Below are 23674 nucleotides of genomic sequence, written 5' to 3' on the forward strand. Positions count from 1 at the left end.
CGCAGAGTGAATGAATAGTAAGAAAGCAAGCTAATAGCCCTGGATGCATTCTATTCTGCTGCATGAGTGTCTGCCCCTGCGTGTAAAGTGATCTCGCAAATACAATGGAAGCTTCAAAGTGCAGTAATGAAATGCAGATCCATTATAAGTTAATCCAAGATATGCTATGATGATGTTGATATGAGGCTGGTGCTTTGCCAGTGACAACTTCTGTGGTTGGATAATGCAAGTGGTCACTGCCCATGGACTCTGAGATGTGGGGAACGCTGGTCAACACAGAGGTCCAGAGGAGGAACCAGCCAACTGTTGGCTTATTTGTCTGGTGTTCAAATCAGAAATTGATGCCATCTAATTTTTCACTGAAACCTGGGAGGATAGTTGTCTGAATGTAAAGAAGATGATGTTTGCTAATATTGAGATGTTAATACATGCAAATAGGACCCGCAAAACCTAAGTTTTGAGTAAGATTCTCATTTGTTGAAACCTTAACGGGAAAATTTCTTGACATTGAGAATCTCATTTTTACCTTCTTGCTGTGTTTTCCCGACTTTTGCCCATGTCTTTCAAACCCTGGAAAATTCTGACCTGTATTTCTGACATTGCTGCTGCGCTAGTTACCTGAAAAAAAACTCTTGAACCAATGTCTCTTGGACCTGACTGTGATATCAACGTTTATCGACTAAGCTGGTCAACTGCAAAAGCCACAGTGACCTGATCGGATTCTTCCAGTACTGTTCTGTTTTAGTATCCCGCAGAGATTTTCCACGCGTGTTTGAAAAGGGCTTGAGCTGGAGAACTTGAGGACGATGGTCCCCTTCGTTGCTGTGAAAAGGTCAGATGTTTAGCATTCTGAAGAGCATGGCTACAGATTCAAGTAGAGCAGTTCACAGAGATCCTCAATGCCAGAGCTCCCCAGAGAAATCCTCACACAGTCAGCGATGGCTGATACCCTGCAGAGCTACATTATTCTGATGTGATGTCCAATTCTCCATAAACCATAAAATTATTATCAAGTAAATAAAATGTGTAGTTCTGCATTTAAATAATATGTTACTATGGAGGAAAGAAAATTGACACCAAAATTCAAGATAAATCCAGATCCATTGTTTTGATGTACTGAGGAATAAAATAATGGTAATAAGTAATTACATATATGACAAAAATGCCTCTAAAATAATCCACATTATTCAAAATGCTGTTTTCTAAAATCTCCCGAATTTGAGATTTTTTAAATCATATTCCATATAATATTTGATTACACATTAAGTAATTTATGGAAAAATAACCTAAAATCATGACATTAAATGTTAGAAATCTGAAAAAAGTGAAAAATCACACAACACCAGGTTATAGTCCAACAGGTTTAATTGGAAGCACACTAGCTTTCGGAGCGACGCTCCTTCATCAGGTGATAGTGGAGGGCTCGATCGTAACACAAAATTTCAGTTACATCACACTGCAAATTTTTGCTATAAATTCTGTGTTACGATTGAGCCCTCCACTATCACCTGATGAAGGAGCGTCGCTCCGAAAGCTAGTGTGCTTCCAATTAAACCCATTGGACTATAACCTGGTGTTGTGTGATTTTTAACTTTGTACACCCCAGTCCAACACCAGCATCTCCAAATCATGAAAAAAGTGGTAACGCACAGCACATTAGTGTGTATTTCTAAAAATACATACAGGGTTTCCTTTGCAAATGCTGCTATTTCACATATACAGAGGAATCTCAAATATCGGAACAACACGGGTGGGGAGTATTTTGTTCAGATAATCACATGCCGGATAGCACAGTTTAGCCAAGTATTGGGACCTTGCAATCTTGTTCGGATAATCTGAAATTCGGATAATCGAATGCCAAATAATCGAGGTTCCTCTGTATACTGTAATCTTGGTCTGGCCTACATGTGTTTCCAGACCCATAGCAATGTGGTTAACTCTAAACTGTCCCCTGGACAGTAAAGGATGAGCAATAAATGCTGGCCTAAGCAGCGACACACTCATCTTGTGAATGAATTTTTTAAAAATTCCTATCCGTTTCTGATGTGCTTGGCACAGACAATAATGTCTCATAGTTCACATCTGCAACAATTGTTTTCTGGACTAATAAAATAGTGTCCAAACTCCACACACTCCAAGAAATATATAAATTATAAGACTGAGACTTCAACATATTAAACAAATCTGTCAAACATTTATGTATGTAATTATACATTTCCATTTAGTTAAACATATTTTATACTTACAGCTGCTAAACACTATTCACAATTTTGGATTAAAACATGGTAAGAAGAAACTTGTACAAAATGGAATTTAGTTTAATTAAGCCAAGATGGTCATGTTCAAAGCACTGATTTTCTGATATTACAGTCAGTCAGTCATTGAAGTTGACATTTTTGTTTGGTCGTAGTTTCCACCAAAGTTGAAAAGAGAGATTAGGGAAGCCATTCAAAAATTCAGCAATGAAGAACATAAAAATCTCTTTGTACAAAGAACAACCACTTTACTATTATTGATTTAATATATATGTGGTGTAAAGCATATTCCAGCATTTTTAATGAATGTCAAGTGGCAGAGGAATGGGAGTTAGGAGTGGGAACTAGACAATTGCAGTTTGTTGTTTTTATGGCAGGAATATGGGTGCCTAGGGGCTACTCTTGGTAAATAGAGCTGGTCCTATCCTTCCAATGGGAAAACCTTTCGTGAAATTCTAATGCCATTTCCAGCAATCAACACTGGTACAAACAGTACCTGTTATAAAGGATGTATACTTGTTGTTTCGGATATACCTGAGACAGGTCGTGATGTCTCACACTCAGTTTTCAGAAGCCCAGCTATTTGCTTTTGACTGATACAGCCACAATCTTTTAAAATCTTCAGAAAACTATTTCTAAACTTCACACCAAGAAATACATAAAGAATAGGATTGAGACAACAGTGTAGATATGCTAAACTCTCCGTTACAATAATTGCATAGTCTACATTCGCTTTGTATTCACAACTGGGAATTTCTTCGTTGAAGATCTGTAGAGTTTGCATCAACAAAATAATGTTGAATGGCAGCTCACAAATCACAAATGCAACTACAACTGCAATGATAATCTTTAATGATTTCTGCTTCTGAAACCCCTTATCCTGGAGCAGAGTTTTTGCGATGAATGAGTAGCAAATGATCATGGCCAGAAAGGGTATCAGAAATCCCACTACCAACTGTGTTACATACACTCCCACTTTGATGAAACTACTGAAATCGGAAGGATATACTACAGTACAGATTGTTTTATCAGGTAGACCAGAATACGCTTTGCTTAGTATGAATTCTGGAAGAGTCAAAATGATTGCAAATACCCAAATGCCCACACACACTAACTTACTGTGAAGTATTTTCTTTCCATTATTAAGCATTTTTGTTGCTTGAACAATAGATTTGTACCTGTTGACACTTATACAGGTGAGTATTAGCATACAGCTATAAAGATTGACAGTGTATGCACCATTCACAAGTTTGCACATAACAGTTCCAAAAATCCATTCAGAGTATGCATCAACTGCCCAGAATGGCAGGGTGCAGAGAAAGAACAAGTCAGCGATCGCCAGATTCATCATGTAGACATCTGTCATGGTCTTCAGCTTCTCATAGTAAACGTATATCACAACAACCAAAGCATTCCCCAGAAGTCCTGTCAGAAATACAACTGAATAAAAACAGGGCATAAAAATCTTCCCAAAGTTTCTGATGGCTGATGTTTCACAAGATGTTGAAACCAGTGAAGGGTCAATCATTAGAAAGTACAAGTAATCGTCAATGATGCCTGGAAACCCAGTGACAGGTATCTGAAAAATAACAGTAGTGTTTAGTGAAAACCAGATTAATTAAACTGTTATATCTAAATAAACAAAAAAAACAGAAATTGCTGGAGATGCTGCCAAACCTGCTGAGTTTCTCCAACAATTTATGTTTTTGTTTGTTTCAGTTCTTCAGCGCCCAGAATTCTTTGTTAATTCTAAATCTTATGTTGTATCTTCACAATGCTGTTATTAAAACTAAGCTGTCACATGTACTCACTTCAACAACTAGAAAAGCAGAATAAATAACTTTGTCATAAATACAGAAGCAATAGCTTGCATTTTAAAGATTTTGTTTACCTCTGCCATCTTTTTGCAGATCTAGAAAGTACATGCACAGAGTGCTGTTATGATTACAGTGACTTCTGTTCCCACTACACCGTGTCCACTGCTTGCTTCTCAGTCTGAGCTTTGTCTTTGAAGTGGAAACTTTCAGTCACACATTAGAAAAAGGAAGTGATTTTTTTTCATTTTTGACTGAATGCTGACTTACAGATTTAGTAGCTTGAGCAGTCTTAAAAGGAAATCTATCCCTCTCAAATTAGTCTTCTCTCCTATGGCCTCCTTACATTGTTATTCTTATTGTTGTTTCTTTTGTCCCAAAATGTACCATGTCATACTGGCATTGAATCTATCTGTTCCTTTTTAGTCCATTTCCCATTTTCTCAACCTATTAGCAGTGTCCTTTGGTCTTCTCAAATAGATCCTAATTTGGTAATACCTACAAATTTGAACATCTACATCAGTCTGCATCTAAATTATCGTGTCACAACCAACTTCAAAAAGTGCCTGATGCACGAGATACACTATTCCATGGTTGTCACAAAGTTAAAGGTCTACTTACACAATTCATTTGCTCAATTGAATTCCTTCAAATTGCACAAGCTCCCAATTTTCCTATCTGATGTACTCAAGTTAATAGAAAACATGAACCAGGTTTCTGTACATAACAAGAAATGCTATTTATTATGAAGAAATCAACTCCCACCAAAGGCAAACAAACCTGAGATCCTAGTGACTGAAATTCTCACCCCCTCCTTAAACCATACACACACAGGCAGCCAGGCACAGGCAAGCAAACAAATACTGGGGGAAAACAGTTCAAAAGCAACAGTTTGCAGGTTTCAGTAAAAATATCTTCATGCTTTCTAGTCTTTCTGGTATCCAAGCTTCTTATTCTTTCCAAGTTGTTGCCTGCAGATAAATTGACTCACTAATTGAAAACTGAAAGAATTGCAGAAGTGAAGGGTCACTTGACCTAGGATGTTAACTATGATTTCATTCCACAAATGCAGGCCTGCTGAGCTTTTCCAGCAATTTCTGTTTTTGACACATTAATCGTTCAATCACTATATGGAGCCAACAGTTCATAGCAAATAGTGGGAGATAGTAGCTCACTGTCTTTCAGTTTTAGTTAACTTCACAGCACAGAGAGAGAGAGATACCATGTCTGTTTTGCATTCTGGATAATTCTCCCCACCCTCAGCAATATTACTCACATTCTGTCCTTTCACCACCCAAGAGCCATTCAGAGGGTTGTTGTCATGCTGATCACGCCTGGCCTGCACAGCTGATCCTGATTGCAAAAGCCAATCCCATACCTAACACTAACAGAAGCACCTAACATTTCTGTGATTCCATATTTTAGATTTAGTTTCTGATAGGTTGTGAGAACATGGAATTTCCTATTGTTAATTCTAAACCCTCCCTTCTCCTTTTTTGTGATCCTAAATGTATTTATTTTAGTCAACACTTTCTGATCCCTAATTTTATTTAGTTCTATAGATTTATATGTATACATATATACTTTCTATTTTGAGTTATGTTGATAAAACAATTTTTCCTATTTTTTGCCTGCTGATCCTGATCACATTTCTTGCAATGTTTAGCCTTTTTACACCTTTCTACTACTTTATTCCCAACACATCTAGTGTTTATTTTTTCACTTCTAGGCTGCCTACGCATTTGTTTTCCATCCATTATGCCATATTAGTTTGAATCATGATTGACGTATTTGTTAATCTCCGTATGGATGTCACTCCTCCCAGTTCTCATAAGCCTTAGACATGTCCACTGATGCGGCATATTCATGTGCCAAATATTTTTTCAGTGTCCATGAAATCCAAACTTATTCCTCCCCAACCCTGCTGCAATATGCCACACCTCTTTCTCCCAAGCTGGACTATTCCTACGCTAGCTTTCACACCTCTTACCCACCTCACTTTGCTTAAGCTGTTCCCCTAGGCCCGTGTCCTTTCAGTCTACCTGGGCCCACTCCTTCAAGTCTTTGTCCTACACCCCAATTAGCCTGCTCCTGTGCTGTAAATGCTTTGCAAGGAATATGACCACATCCCTCATTTATTCTTGTGACTACAGGCCCATTCATGTGCACCAGCAAACATACATCCACATACTGCTAGACCCCAGTCTAACCTTGTGTTCCAACTAAAAATTTAAGCATGTCAGTGTGTTAATGCTAGTCATTGCTTCTGCTAACCAAGTAACTTTTTTCTCAATGCCTTGTTCCAACCAAAGCTTATCTAATCTTTCTCTCTTCCCTGAGCATGTTCCACACGTTCCAAACCATCAATTCACATCACCCCCTCCAACCTCAATGTGCCTGCCATATCCAATCCAAATGCCCGCATCTGACTTAAGAAACTTGAAAGCAGTTCAGAATTATTGTTAGAGAAGAGGCAGTCTGGAGATACAGAGTGATAGGGAGAGTTGAGCCCAGACAGGAAGAGGCTGTGAGGCTTTCTTTTATATGGGATGTGGACAGTGCCAGCATTTGTCGTCCATCCCTTACTGTCCTTGGACTCGGTGGCTTGCCTAGCCATTTCAGAAGAGCCAATCACATTGCTGTGGGTCTAGAGTCAAATGTAAGTTAGACTAGGTAAGCTTGGCAGATTTCTTTCTTTAAAGGGCATTCATGAACGAGAAGACAGTTGACATCATAGTCATCAATACTGATACCAGACTTTAATTCTAGATTTGTTAATTGACTTTAAAATTCACAAACTGACTTCAGTGGGATTTGAACCCATGTCCTTTGAGTGTTAGCCTAGGTTCTGGGTTATTAGTCCAGTTTCATTATTTCTATGCTATCATCTGCCTGATTAGGAGAAACAAGAAAGAAATGTAGGAAAGCTGAATGAATATCAAGCTAAACCAGCAGGAAACAGAAAGGCGTGGAAGTGGAAGAGAGCTGAGGGAAGATTATAGGAATAGATTTTCAAAGACTCTTTTTACATGTGACGTCCAGGAAATCTATTTATATTTCCCCTTAATTGGGTCATTCCAATCACATAGAGAAGGCATTGTGAAATCATTCCATGGTTTAACTTCACAAAAGTCATTTGAACAAAATTATGGTTAATGCAATTTCATCAGTATATTTTGCAACCTGCACCTCCAACAAATTGGTCAGTATTCGGTCCATGATTATCATCACGGAACTGTTGATTTGGTCCTTATTGGACGTATTAGTTATTGAGTATTATTGAAAAGGAAGAAGCTTTTTGACTTGCACTCCTCAGGGCAAATACAGAGGTGCTGAATTTTAATGATCCCAGCAAGTTATACTACAAGAGAATCAGGTGCTGATTGGTTGGGAAGTCAACCTTGATTGGGTGATGCATTACTATGGAGAAAGCAATGTGGAACTATGGACACCTCCATCCTCTGGTTAATACAAAAAAGATGCGAGGCAAGAATGCATGCTTTTTATTTGCAGAAAATGGGCTCCTGTGTATAAATGTACATCATTTCTAGCAACTATAAGTGAGCCATATATGAGTTTGACTGATTACCTTAAATTGGTTGTTAACGGTCTTTCTACAGAGCAAAAATCAACACATAATTCTTCTTGCTCTAAGTGAGTCTGCACAACCCATTTACTAGATTCGAAGCAGTCCTACCACTCACAGGTATATTCTTATCAACCTTCTTTGATAACCAGGATCCTCAGTGTTTGCATCCATCATTGCCAATGCTCACCCTCAATCTGCTATCCAGCAAATCTCCCTCCAATGAGGAAAGGTGTCCACAAGGACTTTACCCCCTGCAGTCACTGCGACCTGCCTCGTGTTGAGCTTGACATCATCTTCCACAAACGAAAGTTAGTGGCAATCAATTCAGGAATGTACAAGTGGATGCAGATATTTTTGGGTCCAAATGAATTTATAGGTCTGTGGTTTTTTTAAAACCAGTATGTGTGCAGTGTCACAGAGCAGTTTCCGTAACAATATTTTTAGAAACTGATATCTCGCATCTAAAGTTTGAAACACAAATGATAAATGCAGGGGCCACAGTTTTTAGTTACCAAATAATTTCATTTTATATCTGGTTTACTTGGTTTATTTTTGTTCAGAAGTGATGTTCAATATTAATTACAATAGATGGTTACAATGATTTGAAAGTCCCAGAAAAAGGTATACATTTATGACATTGAAACTACTGACAGTATTTCTTCTCTAAATAGGTAGAGCTTGGTTCCTTCCAAAACTTAAATCTCAATGGTTTCTGAAACCACCAGGTATATTTGGATTGTACTACAGATGTCTTCCAGCATTGATCTTGCCAGCATTTGTGAGGTCAAGGAAGTGAATGTCGCTTACATTTCCATTTAGTTTCACTTGCCTCCTTTAGCACCTGATCAGACCCTAACTCTGGTGCCTGACCAACAATAGTTGCCCGGCCCCCAAAAGTACTCAAGTACCCATTCCTGGTCCTCAAGTAGGATCTTGTTTTTAAGGCGAGCGTAACAGGAAGGTGCATTATTTGCCTGGAGCTGACCTGCAGCACAAGGGGCATATCCCCAGTGTCCAATTGCAAGTCCACCTGGAAAATCTAGTACATGTGTGCCACGTGTGTTGCTGACCACGATCCTTGGCCTTGGTCTCATTGTGCTCGTGCTTTATGTTGCAGTAATAAGGTCCTGTTTTTAACAGAAGATTCCATTCTTACAAGGTTTACTAGACTATTCTCAAGGGAGAGGAAACTAAACAAAACCTCGGCTCTGCCATTTTCCTTTGGATCCACAGTAATACCTCCCAAAGTTATGTTTTCAGCTCCTGTCAAGTTTGCAACACCCTTAACTTATTTCATGCTGCAGGTTTTCAAGGTGTCACATTGAACATCTCTGATACTAACACCTGCTCTCCTCTCCTGTGACTGTCTAGCAGGTTATAGATGCATTTCTTATGAGGGAAAATCAATTAGTTTCTAGACAGCAGAGAGCAACTAGCCTTCTTTCTGGAGACCTTGAAGCACCTAGGAGTCTAGATAGGTCATAAAAGGCTTTATGATTCTTTGGGAAAGAACAGGCGCATGTTACATAGATACCTTGAAGTGGAAGCTGGGTAAGTACATGGGGCAGAAAACAATATAAAGTTATGACGACAGAGTTGAATGAAATGTGGTGGCAGGATGCTGTTTTGGAGAAGATGGGATTATACCTCTCGAAACAGTGAAGAGATAAGCGAAGAGATGCTTAAAGTCGTGAAAGATTGAAGGGCAGAATGGCATGGACAACAGCGATAAATCTGAAAAGTTTTCATTCATGTTGTCAAGAAAATATCTCTGATTTTCCCCTTGAAATTTAAATGATTAGATGAGTGTATTGTTAGTAAGTGACAAGCACCTTGTTTTCATGTTTTTGCATCTTGTTATTAACTAACCTTGCCTTACTTACCTGCAATTTGTGATTCTCATGCTTCTGTGGGAAATCAGACAGCAGCACATCCCAATTTTAAGGCCAGAGCAGTTCCCTGGCAGATGCAGTTCACATCTTGCATCTGTGGCTTGAATCATAGAATCTCTCCAGTGTGGAAACAGGCTATTTTGCCCATCGAGTCCACACCGACCCTCCAAAGAACATTCCACCCAGACCTAACCCCTATCCTATCCCTGCAACTCTGCATTGCCCATGACTAATCCACCAAGCCTCTGTATCACTGGACCCTGTGGGCTACTTAGCATAGTCGATGCACCTAACCTGCACATTTTTGAACTGTGGGAGGAAATCAGAGCACCTGGAGGAAATCCCTGCAGACACAGGGAGAATGTGCAAATTCCACACAGACAGACACGCAAGGGTGGATTCGATCACGGGTTCCTGGCACCATGAGGTTGCAGTAATAACCATTGAGCCACCATGCTGCCCAGGGCTCTATCTGAAGGGCACTTCACCAGTAGTTCTTTGCACATTGTGGGCACGGACTGCCTTCCCCACTTTGTCTGCAGAGGTTGGCATTGGTGAAACACCAGCCTCACCATACCATCATAGCTGACCTCAAACTAACTCATACTGCATTTCAACATTTCACTACTGCACTTGTGAGCTCGCTGACACCTCATATTGCAATGGTGCTGCAAGTCACTCCGTGCACAGGGATACACACCCAACGTCTGCATCTGCACAGGAAACCTGTCATGGATCTTAGCTTACTTTCTCAGCCCTCATCCACTTTATGTTTTCTTGAACACGCACAGCATCTGTCTTGACTTGCCTTTTTGCACATTGCCATTTCAGTGAGACCTTACATGCTCACAGCCTTGTGTTGCTTTTTAGCACAGACAAGCAGCTTGCCATGGTTGCCAGCACTGAACAGTCAGCAGGGTAGATATGTTGCTGTAAAGTATCATGCTTTATCAAATTGCACCAACAGCATGTGTCAACGACTTAACCATCAAACATAGTGTGTGCGCTTCAGCCAAATGGTCCTATCTAAAAGTCAAAGGAGAACAGTCCTGAGTAGAGTAAAAAGGGCCTTCAGTCAATAAAGGATTGTTACAAATCTCAGTCAAAGGCATTATCCACTCTCAGTCCAGGGGATTGGCCATTGTTAGTCAGGGCTGAAAATGTGTTGCTGGAAAAGCGCAGAAGGTCAGGCAGCATCCAAGAAGCAGGAGAATTGAAGTTTTGGGCATGAGCCCTTCTTGGATGGTGCCTGACCTGTTGCGCTTTTCCAGCAACACATTTTCAGCTCTGATCTCCAGCATCTAGTCCTCACTGTCTCCATGGTTAGTCAGGCACTTAGTGCAACCAGGATCTGGAGAACATATCCATGCAATTAGCAGCTGAGCCAGAGTCAGCCCTGAGGGTTTGGCCAGTAATGTTAAGGAACATTATCTGGGCGGCACGGTGGCACAGTGGTTAGCACTGCTGCCTCACAGCGCCTGTAGACCCGGGTTCAATTCCCGACTCAGGCGACTGACTGTGTGGAGTTTGCACCTTCTCCCCGTGTCTGCGTGGGTTTCCTCCGGTGCTCCGGTTTCCTCCCACAGTCCAAAGATGTGCGGGTCAGGTGAATTGGCCAAGCTAAATTGCCCGTAGTGTTAGGTAAGGGATAAATGTAGGGGTATGGGTGGGTTGCGCTTCGGCGGGTCGGTGTGGACTTGTTGGGCCGAAGGGCCTGTTTCCACACTGTAAGTCTAATCTAGTCTAATCTAATCTAATTATCAAGGGGTAGTCCATGCACTGTAGTGGAAAGTGGGAAACTCAAGTCTAATTGAATGCATTATACTGGGATGCAGCGGGGCCAACTCCAAATATAAGGATGAGCTCTGGATCATAGGCAGAAAGGGGTACTATGAGATGGGGTCATCTGCAAATCAACAGCATCTTAGCTTCAGTGGATAAACAGTGGATTACAGTTGTGGGCGTGGCAATGCAGTAAACCAACGACTAAGAGGAACATTTGGGGATATTGACTCTTAACTGAAAGGGATGGAGAAGTGTGCAATAGTGAATGAACATGTACACACATTAAATAGCCATATTGTGGAACATGTATAAAGCAAAGGCCTATCACAAGACATTCATGTTAATTTTACAGTCAGCAATCTTCTCATCAAAGTACTAAGACTTGACTGCATTCACAAATGTGAGAATTGAAGGATGTCAAAAGTACTTGCTTTCAAGGATGCTTCTCTGAGATGAGCAATGCCCCGCCAGTATAATTTCTGTCCTCCTTGAGATGTACAAAAGACTGCTTAACTCTGACACTGTAGTCACGTAATCAGTGCTACAGCTAAATCAACAGTCGATCGAAGATGTGACAATAGAAGCATACTGACGTTGATGTGCCACTTTTGTGCCCTCAGAGTATTTCATTTTGCCCTCCCAGTATGTCTAGGTGCAGTCCTGAATCTGGTTCTGTAATGGATCCGACAGGCCTGGAAGCTTTGGCGGATGACCCCAGATGTTTGTAGCTAGAGGGCTCAGATGTGCTGAGAGTGTCCTACCTCGCTACTGACTCACCCTCCTCGGCAGCAACTTTTACAGGGTCGGGGATTTCAGACAGGGTGGAGGAGGACAGTCTGGGTACCTCTGGAGTAAGCTGAGAGGAGACTTCAACAGAATCTATATGTGGTCCATTCTCTGTCTGGTTGCCTGCTTGTACACCCTGTCTCCTTGGGAAAAAGGGAACTGTGGAGTGAAGTCAAGGAACCTTGTCTTCTTCTTGCCTTGCTGCTGATGCTGAGCATGAATGGTTAAAACAATGGTCTTTGTGCATTTCTGACACAATTAGTGGTCTTTTGGTGTTGGCTCCTAGGGCATCTGGCAACCTGCCTGTAGAGAGAGCTGGACATACGTGCTGGAGCTAACACGGTGCTAATAATATGGGTGGACCCCACCAACTTTGGATTCTCTTTATTGAATGTCTCTGACATAGCTGCCTGCTGCGCCTTTGCATTTCTAGGTCAGAATTATCGATGGTGGACAGCATGGGGTCATCACCTGCCTAAGGCTTAGCATGGGGCTGGCCTGTGGCTGACATCAGAGTGCCAAAGTTATAGGCCATTTCTTCCTTGACCAGCTGCAGTGACATGTCTCTGAGTTTAACCTGTGCATCCTCTGAGGGATTGGCTTCTTCAAGGCAGCAGCTGTGTGGGTGCCACTGGTACCAGCATAGGAAAAGAGAGGTAATTCATTATGCCGTAGTGGTAGAAACCCGAGTATCTTAAGAATAAATTAACAGTGGTGGTCATGAAAGAACAGTGGAGCACAGTGCATGAAGCTTACTGGGTTGCCTCAAAATAGAAGTCTTGTTAAGTCCCCATGAATGGTCTCTGTCTTTTCCATCCCATCTTGACAATCTTCTTATGAGGGGTGAGTAGCCGAATGTTGGCCGAATCTCTTGCCTCTGTTGTGTGACAGTTTCTCCTGCAGTGAAACCAAAGTGGGATGAAAGTGGATGAAAGAGCTGCAAGTGATGGTGGACGAGCAGCAGAGGTGGTAACTTGGCCCCACTGAAGAGCAGTAGGGGCAGAGAGGGTGAGTAGTTTCAGTGAGTGTGAGTCATTCAGAGTTGAGCATCATTAACCTTGGTGATCTGACTGTGTAGTGGCAGAGTTAGAGTGAGTGTGGAGGTGGAGATGGTGACATACTCCTGTAGAGCACAGAAGATTGTTAATTTCTTGCCACATGACTGCATTTCTCTTGGTCCACAACACACCACTGACTGACTGTATCCAGGTTGCTCATGTCAGGTGCCGTGGCTTTCATTGATAATCCACGAGGTGCCTTTCTTTCTCTAAAGCAGGATGCCATCTTACCTTTCTGCAACATCTCATCCAGAAAAAACGATAGAGCAGCAGGCTATGGAGGGCAGTCCTTGGCTTGCAGCATTTGAAGTGGTGCACAATGGGGTTTAAATACGGCACCCTTAGTCTGAACGCCAGAAGGTCCAGGTGAGTACCTCCGCCTCTGCTGCTGCCTGATTGAATGAGGAGAGTGAGCTTGGAGCCCCAGTGCCTAATTAGTGAGGGGAACAACAGAAGATTGGATGAAGAAAGTCACTATGGGCCCTGATGGGAAACCATCTGTCAAAGTCCCCAGAAATAGCAGAGCCAAAATGTGGAAAAATTCGCCCAGAGTTTTTAAAGGCTGAAGGATCAATAAGCAGATGACACAGATTTAAGGAAATTGATAAAAGCCTCTTTATACAGTAGTTAGCGTTCAGAATGCGCTGCCAGATATGCTGATGAAAGTAGGATGAATAACTTCATGGGAGCATTGGATAAATATTTAAACAAGAAGTAATTGCAGAGATATGGGGAGTAGAAGGCATCGAAACGATGGCATGCTCTCCGTGGATGCTGTCTGACCCGCCGTGATCTCCATTGTTGTTTTCAGGCAAGTAAAAGGTCTCTATTCTAACTGCATTACTCTTCAAAAAAGCTATGGAGATTCAATAAGACAGTGCTCTCTTATACTATGTCATACTGCAAATTCTAATAGAATCATAATTATACAGGCCTACAGCACAGGAAAAAGCCCCTCAGCCTGTCAAGTATGCCCCAGAGATCAAAGATTACGAGGAGAAGGCAAGAGAACGGGGTTGAGAGACATCTAAGCCCTGATTGAATGGGAGAGCACTCTCAATGGGCCAAGTAGTTTAATTTCTGCTCCTGTGTCTTGTGGTCAAAAAAACAAGTCACTTGAATAGTCTAATCCCATTTTCTAGCACTTGGCCCCCAGCCTTGGATGTCTTGGCATTTATAAAAATATATCTAAGTACTTCTTAAATGATAGGATGGATTATTGAAACTAAATAGGCTGTTTCTGCTTTATAGTTAGAAAAAAATGATGTTAATCAGTGCCAAGCCAGTGGGAGCCTGCTGTAACCCTTAAGCAAAGCAATTCCAGACATCATTATTGGTAAGGATACCTACAGCTATTGCTGTTGCTTACTTTGTGCTGCTGAACAAGCACTGCACAGAACAGTTGGGATACGGAATTGTAGGTAGTTCAACTGCCGAAAGGGTTTATGAGCAGATTTCCCTCTAATTAGGGTCAGAATGACTGAACACTAGGAGAAGTTAGAACTAAGCACAGAGAGATAGTAACTATTGAAGGGGTAAGACACGTTTAATGAAATTAGTTGAATCTTTTGAGGCAGTAACTACTGTCAGTAACTAATATTTACAGATGTTATTTATTAATGTTGAAAGGTAATTATCTCTGTTGCCTGAGCCATGCATTAATTGGCATAGGGTTACAGATTGTAGAATTAAACACATGGTTTAAAGAATGACTGAGAAGGGATTTTGTTTCACGGGATATTGGCAGTGGTGTTGGAGGAAGAGGGTGCTGCTCTGACAGGATGAGCTCTGAATAAATTGGACTGGGAGTGGGGGAGCTAAGCACACAGAAAGGTTTAGGTCAGTGTTTCCTGACGTATGATAGACCTAAAATTTTGGGGTCATGAGTTCCAAGAAACTGTCACACATCGCCTTCTGGAATGTACCATTGTAAAGGAAGTCTGAAGAAAGATGCAGTGGTTTTTGGCGAGCTTCATCTCAAGCAGCTTCATAACACAGGACTCTGTGCTGCCCGGTCTGTTGTATGGAACGCCTGTAGCAACTCGGTGAAAGATACTGTTGGTCTGTCCAAAACTTGTTGGTCTTCCAAAACACGAATTTACCCTGACCAGATGTTATGGACTGGCACTTTCCAAGCACCAGGGCTACATGCTGAGGAACGCACCAAAGCTTGGGGCAGCTGCTGCTAAGGCACAGTGGGAAAAGACCACTGTCTGAAGTCCTTCTACCAAAGTTAAGTTGGGATCCATTCAGTTATCGGACCCTCATGGTGCCTCAAATGCATGTACGTCTCGTCTTGTTCAAATAAGAGATATCTTTAGTTTGTTTGGAGAGAGTCAAACTGCAATGTTTGTTTTCTGCATATGCTACTGGACAGAACCAAACTGTGTTTGTGACTATATATGTGTACATATCGATATTTTGTATGAACAAAACATATTTTTGAAATAATTTTAAAAAACCAAAGTTCCAAGGCAGCAATGAGTACAGGAAGTTTGGAGAGGATGCTCCAGTTCAAAAAGGCCTTTGAACTGAGGGGATGCAACAATTTTCAAGCACTGAAATTAATCACGGTGTGGAAAAGGAGCAAAAGGAGGAGCACTGGTGAAGGGAGGGAATTCTGGAGCAACCAAATGCTTTACTGGGGATTTCTCAGTAGTCTGATTTGCAGTACTCTAACCATGACTGGATTTCTAAGATGACAAGAAGAATCCTAATTGACCCAAAAGGCAACATATCCTGAAATGACTCTGTGCATTAGGGCACTTGTTCTAATTGCTGTTGTGACTTTTTCTTGGAAATGTTGCGATATTCTAAAGGTTGTTTTGACTTTCAAGGCATCTGGGACTGTCCAGCAATGCCTGTTTTTTGCACTTATATCCATCAAGGTGAAAATGAGATTAAGTTCTGGGTAGGTGCTGTAATCTGGAGGGTATGCATCAACAATTGCTATCTATTCTAACAGACATGTGACTGTACAAAACTTGAGTATTGTTGAAGCCGATATTTTGCCTAAGTTTTTTTGTCTAGCATTCATTATGGACAGTACACAAAATGAAAGTAAAGGGGAAACAGTATTTATACTGTATATAGAGAAGAGTGTGGATAGTTTGGACTCAGATTGGTAGAGGCATGAGATGGAGAATACGCTAATGATGACTGACAGTTAAATGCCAAGCCTTATTTAATTTTTACTCATTGACTCATCACCCCTTTTTCAACACAACAAAGTAGGTGACAGCCACTCCCTCATTCATCTCTCAATGCAGTCCCTTGACTAAAGTCAACCTGCCCTGTTTAAAACTTAAACAAAGCTTATCACTCCCTTTTCAGCAACAGCTGCAATCTGCCTTTCAACCAGTTTCTGCCCTGCTGAGCTGAAGATTTTTCAGGCTCTAAGCCAAATGCGGTATTGAGCAAGGCAACCACTACTTTCTTTCTGATTGCTGATAGTTCCTCTATTCACAGAGGCCGTTACCATGCAGCTGAAGACCTAAATTACACATGATGTATGCCCAGTGTACCACTTACAAACCCCTCTTAAAAAAAACTGAGCAATAAACTATCACCCTCCTCCAACAGCTGGTCTGCTGTTGGTAGCTGTTGTGCATCAATAAGTTTCTAACATTGTTTAGTTTCCTGTTGCTTTCCACCTATTGGTGTTAGTTTTCAGTTTTTAAATTTTCACTTGATCCAGCCCTAATAGTTTTTGATGACAGTAATATTATTGGATTTATATTCACTTTGCATGAAGCATATATCAGATGTCACATTTAGACAGCTGTAGTTTTAAACTTGCTTTAAACCTAAAGCTTAAATTTTCTGTCTACCATATTGATTTCCTTAATAATCTAAAACAATTAGATCACCTTTCAAACTTTAATAAGCCAATTATTTCTAATTTATCCTCATAATTTTACTCTTTTCTAACCCCACTATCTGTTTCCAGTGACTCTTCTTCAGTACACCTATGCTAAGAAATGTCAAGAAATGAGTGCAGCATTTCAAATGCAGTTTGACAAATTCTAAAAAAACTGTGGCATAACTCCTAACATTTTATCTTATGAAGATACATCAAGGAACAAGATAAAGCCTCTCCAACCTTTGAATGTATTCCACCATTCAGTAAGATCATAACTAATCTAATTTTAATCTCACATTCCTGCATATCCCCGGTAACCTTTCATCTCCCTGGTAATCAAGAACCTACCTACTTTGGCCTTAAAATTATTGAAACATTCTGACTTTGAGGAAGGGAATTCCAAAGACTCACAATCCTCTGAGAGAAAAAAGTGTTTCCTCATCTCTGTTTTAAATGGTGCCTCCTTATTTTTAAACTATGACCATGTTCCAGTCCCATTGAGATAAAGGCTAACATCCCTTTAGCTTTTTTGATTATTTTCTGTACTTGTAAATCTATTTTGTGACTTCTGTACTGTAATTGGACCTGTAAGTATCTTTGGTCTTCCACACTTGGTCGCTACTTGCAATTCAGGAAATACCTTGATCTGACTTCCTCAGGTCAATGATGAAAACCATTTGTCAGTTTTGCCCATTGATCTAAGCAATCCATCCATACTCTGTTGCAAGTTTCTGTCATCATCTGCACTGTTTACAGGGCCATATAATTTGGTGTCATTACAAAACTTGGATAATTACACAGGTAGAACTCATCAGTCAGATGCAGGTTGACGTATTGCATTGGCTCTATACTTCCAATGTGCAGTTTATCCAGGCCAACATCTACCATATCACTTCAAAATCAGCCCTACTCTTCATCAAATCGAGCATGGACTGCCTCTGTGTGGTTCAAGAACTCCCATAGCCCCAGGCAGCTTGTTTTTCAAGCTGCTATTTTCTCTTGTGCTATTTAACAGTTGTCAGTCTGACTGTCTTTCTTGAAGTCAGTGTTGTGATTTGGAAAAACCTTGTGCAAAGACCAAAGATCAGCAAGATTTCAAACACGGGACTCCTGATAGCAACAGTAAACGGTAGCAGGAGCTGGATTTCAACTTGCCCGTCACTGAATTTGTAAACAGCGGCTGGGGGTGGGGGTTGATGGTGGTGTGGTGGGGAGAGTTACAAGACATCCAGCTGGCTGAGGTAAAGGCAGGGTCAGGCAGTATATCTTATGGTCTTATATCCAGCTAAAGTTCCCTCCCAACTCCAGCCAGGTGGGTTTCCCTGAGGGAAATTGGTAAGTGGAGAATCTCATGCTGTTTATGCTCTGGGTGAACATGTTCCCTTTTCAAGCATATATTAACTAACCTCCTCTTTTGTCCAAAAAACAAAACACTGCAGATGCAGACAGGCTGAAAAAGAAAGAGGAACATATTTGGAAGAGAGAGAAAAACTAAGTTAACCATTTGGTGACCTTATAGAAGTTTATAAAACCATGAGGGGCACAGATAGGGTGAACAGCCAAGGTCTTTTCCCCAGGGTAGGGGAGTCCAAAACTAGAGGGCATAGGTTTAAGTTGAGAGGGGAAAGATTTAAAAGGGATCTAAGGAGCAGCTTTTTCCACACAGAGGATTGTGCGTGTATGGAATGAGCTGCCAGAGGAAGTGGTGGAGGATGGTACAATTAAATGAATCTAGTTGGATACATGAATAGGAAAGGTTTAGAGGGATATGGGCCAAGTGCTGGCAAATGGAACTAGATTAATTTAGGATATCTGGTCAGTATGGACGAGTTGGAACCAAAGGGTCTGTTTCCATGCTGTACATCTCTGTGACTCCATAAAAGATTTTTCAGAACACTGTCTCAAAATTTGCTTTATTTTGGGTTCTTTGAGTCCACGTGAATGTTGAAGTTTTACATTATAACATCTCTGCTTTGCATCAAATGTATCTAATCCCTACATTTAAGAATTCCTAGAGTTTACAGAACTAAAGGGTCGAGAGAGTCAGGAGTCTCCCTACCTCACAGCCCCTTTCTGGCCAAGGCAGGATTTCAACCCCTCAGGGACAAGAAGTTGCACCTCAGAGAGTTGCTGGCCAATCAGTAACTGGCAGCTGTCCAGTACCAGCAGCATCAGTGGCAGTGGGGGGACGGGGTGGGGGTGTGTGGCATCACTGATGCTGCACACCTTCTGAACTTGACGAAGTAGGCTGTTCTGGATTGCATTGTGAGTTTTGGTGAACTTGCCAGATAGCAAGCTGACTGCACTACCATGTAATTTATAAGGTCCTAGAAGAGAGGGAAGCTCTGCAGAGGTGTTGGGTAAGGCCCCAGAAAGGAAGGATTTCCTGCTTACCACTAACCTATGCAGGGAAATCCACCTGGCTGGAGATGGGAGGGAACTTTAATTGGATATACAGTCAGATGCTACCTTTGCCTCAGCCAGTTATATGTTTTGTACACACCCTGCAGCCCCTGTTTCCAAATTCAGTGATGGGAAAGTTGAGATCCAGCTCCTGCTGCAGTTTACCGTTGCTATCAGGAATCCCATCAAAATGGTGCGTCTTTGTTACTCTTCAAATCTACCAAGACAGTTTACTGCATAAAAGACTGTTAAGTCAATGCCACTTCTGTGGCCCCTGTAACTCCCCTGCCATATCATGCCCCCAAACCGTTCTTTTTTAGTTACCACTGTTAATCTCGAATTCTCATGCTATGATAATTTATTTCATGAACAGTCGTACTCCTCCTCTTTCTAATGTTCTTTTCCTTAAAGAGATTATAGTCTTGAATATTTACTTTGCAACTATGCCCAGCTTCTTGACAATCAATTGGATTGTTTCAGCAGGGGCAGAGGCACTAAAAATAGTTTTGGTTTTTGTCAACTTTGAGTTCATTCTCACAGAAGCGTATGAGGATAACTTTTTCAGCAACAGCTTTGTGAGGAGACGCCTTTTTGCAAAATGTTTGGTTAAGGTCTGGAATATATTGCCTGAGAGTCTGGTGGAGGCATTCATTCAAAGCATTTAAAATGGAACTAAACTATTATCTGAAATGATACTGAATTACTCATTGAGACACAGTGGGATGAATAGCCTCCTGTGCTGTGACAATTCTATAATTGTCTTAGCAGGTCTCTATGGTGGCCTCTATAAAGTACAACTTTAGTGAGTTTGCATTTCTGACTGTCATGTTTCTTTTTCTTAAGCTGTATGTGTTTGTGCATAGAATTCTTATTTGTGTAACAGACCCCACCCTGCCTATTTATCCCAGAACTGTTTTTCTCACACCTTTGAACTTACCGCATTAATTGTTTTTAGTCATGCCAGTTATTTGCTATCAGTCATTTCATTAATGTTTCCTGTAATTTTATTTCCTGTAATTAAAACCTGAACTACTTAAATTAGGCCCACAATTCAATAATTCAGGGCAAATTAGACTGGGGCATATTTAGGTTTTGAATTGGTAGAAGCGCATGCACACTCAGTGCAACCATTTATCTGGGACCTTAGCAAAAAGGTGGACACCATTGATGGATTTTTGCCATCAACATGGAAAGCTCAGTTTTGGAAATTCATAATTTGTCAGATATATCCAAATGCAAACGATCTCTCCCCTCAAACCCTGAGCACAACTTTAACCAAAGCTACTCCTGTGCCTCCTCATAAGCCTCTGCCACTACCTCCCCACCTCTTCCCCCCTCCCAAGCCCTTCTTGCCTCCTCCATAGGTACTCCTCACAGGAGGTTGAACAGTTCATCAACTTTACTAACACCTTCCATCCCGACCTCAAATGCACCTGGATTTCTCAGACTCCTCCCTTCCCTTCCTAGACTTTTCCATTTCTATCTCAGGCAACCGACTCAACACAGACATCTACTATAAATCGACTGACTCCCACAGCTATCTGGACTACACCTCCTCCCACCCTGCCCCCTGTAAAAACTCCATCCCATATTCCCAATTCCTTCGTCTCCGCCGCATCTGCTCCCAGGAGGACCAGTTCCAACACCGCACAGCCCAGATGGCCTCCTTCTTCAAGGACCGCAGATTCCCCCCAGACGTGATCGACGATGCCCTCCACCGCATCTCCTCCACTTCCCGCTCCTCCACCCTTGAGCCCCGCTCCTCCAACCGCCACCAAGACAGAACCCCACTGGTTCTCACCTACCACCCCACCAACCTCCGTATACAACGTATCATCTGCCGTCATTTCCGCCACCTCCAAACGGACCCCACCACCAAGGATATATTTCCCTCCCCTCCCCTATCAGCGTTCCGCAAAGACCACTCCCTTCGTGACTCCCTCGTCAGGTCCACACCCCCCACCAACCCAACCTCCACTCCCGGCACCTTCCCCTGCAACCGCAGGAAATGTAAAACTTGCGCCCACACCTCCTCCCTCACTTCCCTCCAAGGCCCCAAGGGATCCTTCCATATCCGCCACAAGTTCACCTGTACCTCCACACACATCATCTATTGCATCCGCTGCACCCGATGTGGCCTCCTCTACATTGGGGAGACGGGCCGCTTACTTGCGGAACGCTTCAGAGAACACCTCAGGGACGCCCGGACCAACCAACCCAACCACCCCGTGGCTCAACACTTTAACTCTCCCTCCCACTCCACCGAGGACATGCAGGTCCTTGGACTCCTCCACCGGCAAAACATAACAACACGACGGTTGGAGGAAGAGCGCCTCATCTTCCGCCTGGGAACCCTCCAACCACAAGGGATGAACTCAGATTTCTCCAGTTTCCTCATTTCCCCTCCCCCCACCTTGTCTCAGTCGGTTCCCTCAACTCAGCACCGCCCTCCTAACCTGCAATCTTCTTCCTAACCTCTCCGCCCCCACCCCACTCTGGCCTATCACCCTCACCTTGACCTCCTTCCACCTATCACATCTCCATCGCCCCTCCCCCAAGTTCCTCCTCCCTAACTTTTATCTTAGCCTGCCTGGCACCCTCTCCTCATTCCTGATGAAGGGCTTATGCCCGAAAAGTCGAATTTCCTATTCCTTGGATGCTGCCTGCCCTGCTGTGCTTTAACCAGCAACACATTTTCAACTATGATCTCCAGCATCTGCAGACCTCATTTTTTACTCCTCACAATATCTCCAGTATGGGCAAAGTTCCCTCTAAACTCTAGCAATCCACAGTGGGAGATGAGTGTGCCGTTTCGGATCAAAACATTGATTGCCAGTACCAGATATCATGTACATATCTTAGAGATGTGCACAGAAGAAAAAGAGGAAATGCTATTCGAGAGCCACATGAAAATTTTAAAGTTTCAATTTCCGTCAGTCTAAGAAGGCGTCCATTCATAGTGACTTCACTTATTCAAAAACCTCAAATGCCCTCAATGGTCAAACTGTTGTAAAAATAAGCATCTCGTCATTAATTACATCAACAACAGATAATACTTTAGTAGCCTCTTCAAACTCAATAGGAATGTGAAATGATTTGAATTCTGTTGAGATATGATTTATTTTTAAACCCAACCAAACATTCATAGTGGAGTCAGCCTTAACAACAATCATTGGAAAATGTTAGTAATGAAGTCCATTGAAACTGCAGGAACAATAACTAATAGTTTTTATTCAATCTATGCTATATGGTTTGCCAAGAAATATACGAGGAGAAAGTGAGGACTGCAGATGCTGGAGATCAGAGCTGAAAATGTGTTGCTGGAAAAGCGCAGCAGGTCAGGCAGCATCCAAGGAACAGGAGAATCGACGTTTCGGACATAAGCCATTTCCTGGATAAGGGCTTATGCCCAAAACGTCGATTCTCCTGTTCCGTGGATGCTGCCTGACCTGCTGCGCTTTTCCAACAACACATTTTCAGCAGCTGCCAAGAAATATAGTCTACTCCAGCAGCACTTCTTTAACATTCCAAATGAACGATTCTATGACACTTAAATACACCACTCTTTAGGAGCAGTTATGCCTCCTCCTTTGTTCTATGAAAATCCATCCGATTCTCCCCAACTAGTAAGATCCAATGATTGAGGAATAAACGGGAAAAAGATTGTATTAGAATGAGAGAATTCAATTCCAAATCAGATACGGAAAAGCAGAAAAAAAAGAAAAAGGTTGGATGAAGAACAAAGGGGAAAAAAAAAGAGTAAATTATGATTATACTTACAAATCCCTAAAATAATATCTTTAGGCTTGAGATGTTTCATACTGCAAAGAAACAGACAGCACCTTCCTTTCCAGAGATCCAATGGCTTCTGGGTAATCATTCATACCCATAAGCAGTTTAGTTACCTGAGAGCCAATCGCAGAAGGCATTTATCGTCAACAATTGATCACCATTCCGTGGACTAATCAGCTACAAACCCAAAGCCCAGGCCATCTACAGTCCTTCTCCCACTGCTTGAACAATCACCAGTGTAAACATCTCTTACAAAGATCGTTGCTTTTAAAAAGTGCAGCAATCCCTTGGTTTTTAAAAGTCCTTTTCCCATTTCAGTCCACAATCAAAATGCATACAAATAAAAATATATAGTCTCATTACACACTTCTTTGATCTCCATCACATCATGGAGCAACGACAGAGGTGTCTCACATTCAACAAGGAAATGGTCTGAGA

At 41.8% G+C, this 23674-nt stretch overlaps 2 protein-coding genes across 4 annotated transcripts in view; one reads left to right on the forward strand and one right to left on the reverse strand.

The window, feature by feature from the left end:
- The window catches only part of fyco1a (FYVE and coiled-coil domain autophagy adaptor 1a), a 184700-nt gene that overhangs the window by 135858 nt on the left and 25168 nt on the right, over positions 1-23674 (forward strand). The window lies entirely within an intron of this gene.
- On the reverse strand, positions 2122-4236 carry LOC132832307 (C-C chemokine receptor type 9-like). The gene is made up of 2 exons (XM_060850200.1): positions 4147-4236; positions 2122-3834 (listed from the first exon to the last, which is right to left on the reverse strand). Exons 1-2 carry the CDS (start codon positions 4153-4155, stop codon positions 2755-2757), a joined length of 1089 nt encoding a protein of 362 aa, XP_060706183.1. The 5' UTR covers positions 4156-4236; the 3' UTR covers positions 2122-2754.

The sequence above is a fragment of the Hemiscyllium ocellatum genome, chromosome 34, assembly GCF_020745735.1.
Source record: "Hemiscyllium ocellatum isolate sHemOce1 chromosome 34, sHemOce1.pat.X.cur, whole genome shotgun sequence".
NCBI lineage: Eukaryota > Metazoa > Chordata > Chondrichthyes > Orectolobiformes > Hemiscylliidae > Hemiscyllium > Hemiscyllium ocellatum.